We start from the raw sequence: 2,739 nt of genomic DNA on the forward strand, positions 1-2,739 counted from the left end.
GCTTGTAAAGCGGGGAGAATGGCGCTAGGCTTACCGCACCGTGACGTCACTGCCGGAAGATGGCAGGAGTGAGGTACTATATTTGGGCAAAAATGGCCGCTCCTGGACTCTAATTGCAACGAAAATTATTCATATTTTTTACTGATTAATGCTAAATTTATTAAACACTGCAAACGTATTAGTTTTATGTATAAATAGTGACCTATTGTTTATTTCTTGTTGACTGGACTTTTCCTTTCAGTAAAAACTTAATGCAAAAAAAAGAAAAAAAATATTTGCTCACTGGGCTTCCAGATGCAGGTTGGTGTAGTCATGGTGTCGCAGAAGATGCCTTCATGCCAGAAGCCTCCAAAACGATGGACCACCTCTCCAGCCTTGTCCAAAACAACACCCTGAATCTCGTTCTTACTGTTCTCCGAGCTCCAATAGCGAGACTAAAAAAGAAAATCAAAACAAAAAATTTGATTTGTAACACTCAAGTCAAAAATAAATTAAAATGAAAAATAAAATATGCATCCATGATCATATCTTGCCTTGACAAAGGTCATCTTGCAGGTGCACACGTCACTTTTTGTATTTCTGATGACCACCTCGCCATAATGCTCCAACCAGCGTTGTTGGCTCAGTACATTGTGGATGCAGGTCACTGCCTTATTCCATTCGTAGTGATCCCCATACCTACATACACAGNCCATTCGTAGTGATCCCCATACCTACATACACAGAATTGATTTTGTTATTTTACTCAAATATTTTTGTGATGTCTACATGACATTCATGGTTTGGTAGTGAATGAAATCAAGATGGAAAAAAGTTAGCTAATGCTTTCTCTTCACAGCGACTCAGGCTGAAACACAAACCAGCCCCTTATTACTAATCCTTGACCGAGGGTCACTCCCAATGAAGTCCCAGTCGCAGCTATGGAAATATTAGTGTATATTGTTGTTTTATATTTTTCTTTTATGCTACTTTCATTGGCTTACATTTTTAGTAAGACTAATGTAACTACTTGTTATTCTGATTCGTATTATAAAAATCGATTTTTAGAGGCCTTTATTTTGACATCCAGCTAGACAGGAAGTTGTTAGAGGATGTGTTACAGGAGTCAGTTTGAGCCTGTCTGCAGCAGAGACAGCTGCCTTCATCTTCCACTCCTAATGTGTTACAGTTTCTTTCCATGCTTGTTCAAGCAACGTCTTTTCACAAAGTAAAGATTCAGTAAATTCACAACAAAGAATCTGCTTTTGTGGAGTTGCTGAGTATCTGTTTAGCTGCTTGGATAGCTAACTCTTAGCGAGGCCAAGACATGTATTGTAATATAGATTCCCAAGCTTTTACTTTGGTAGTTCACCTCTGCTTTTTGGGAAGTACATTTGCATAATAGCTAAATATTTAGCTGGCACCCCCTTATTTTTCCTCCTAAAACACACTAAATCATAAATATTGCTCCTAATTTTTGACTGCTTAACTTTACAAACGGCCCCCCATAACCATTGTTCTGGCAACACAGGGACATCCCGTGTTTGTTGCTGTAGCTCTGTGGCGCAGGATGACATAAAACACAAACATTTGCCTCTTTCTCAGAACAAATGTACATGTTCAGATAAAACTATTTCAAAGAGGACCTTCCTTTTTGGAATTAACTACACTCTTTCATATACCCAAGTTGTGATTCTGTCAGCGCAGAATTTGGAAGAACCTTATTCCTCCACCAATAAGTTGCTGTTACACCTGCTGCCAAATTCCAGCCAGGCAGCACTGATCCAGACTCACTATTTGAGGGCTGGACAGTCCACTCCCCCTACCCACTATGTGGTTTGGGGTAGTACCTAATGTGGCGAAAACCTCCGTTGAAATACGCAGACAGAGGGTTAGTGCTCATGGTTAGTATTCGGGGCTTGTTTGGAATTAGGCCTCGATTTGATAAACAAATACAGCCACAACACAAGGGTAAGTTTTCATGACCTCCAGGTCAGCAAAAGTGCAGAGAAAACTCTACTTATGTAGGTGTGTTTTCTTTATCCTTTTATGGCAAAACCACNAAGTTTTCATGACCTCCAGGTCAGCAAAAGTGTAGAGAAAACTCTACTTATGTAGGTGTGTTTGCTTTATCCTTTTATGGCAAAACCACCATGCATAAAACATGGGCCACTTGAAGCTGATTGAACATGCATGTAAGCAATAGAAGTGTGGGCTCAAATGAAGATATTACATCTGGCTATTTCTTTTTTGTATATCAGAGTGGCAGGGACTCACCTTGGCAGGGAAACGTTGACCAATCCAGTTGAGATTATCTCCACCGACTTTCCCCAAAACTTGTTTTTCCACCTCTGATCTATGAACAGAAACAGTTGTTAACTCTCTATGCCAGTTATATTCAGCTATACAATAAATAAGTTCCTACCTTGCCAGAAAGTAAAATTTTCTGACTCTGCATGACAGGCTGAGATGGGTGGATGGTGGCTAACCTGCCGAGGTATATAAAACACTTTTTTCACATCTTCTTTAAATATGAATCTCATATGACTTCTTTTGATATTACCTGTTCACTGATGTAATGGAATCCCCTGTCTTCCCGGTGATTTTCATAGGTTTCTCCAAGAACAGGGTTGAACGGTTTATAGCGATTTCTCCAAGATGCCCAAGCATAACCAGAAATTGAGAATGCTGCCACATAAACCTAAAAAAAAAAAAAAAAAAATCATAATCATTTCTCTACTATCCAGTATAATTATGGCC

General features: G+C 39.4%; 1 protein-coding gene across 1 annotated transcript; it reads right to left on the reverse strand.

Annotated features, from left to right (window-relative positions):
* Positions 1–279: 279 nt before the first annotated feature.
* Positions 280–2,680, reverse strand: LOC107081116 (oxysterol-binding protein-related protein 7-like; the record flags this gene model as incomplete). The annotated part of the gene is made up of 5 exons (XM_015369328.1): positions 280–434; positions 534–678; positions 2,257–2,335; positions 2,405–2,468; positions 2,543–2,680. Coding segments are annotated over 5 exons (581 nt in total), but the record flags the coding sequence as incomplete, so codon positions are not given.
* Between the last annotated feature and the right edge of the window lie 59 nt (positions 2,681–2,739).

The sequence above is a fragment of the Cyprinodon variegatus genome, unplaced genomic scaffold (genome assembly GCF_000732505.1).
Source record: "Cyprinodon variegatus isolate N-32 unplaced genomic scaffold, C_variegatus-1.0 Scaffold2965, whole genome shotgun sequence".
In the NCBI taxonomy this organism is placed as follows: domain Eukaryota; kingdom Metazoa; phylum Chordata; class Actinopteri; order Cyprinodontiformes; family Cyprinodontidae; genus Cyprinodon; species Cyprinodon variegatus.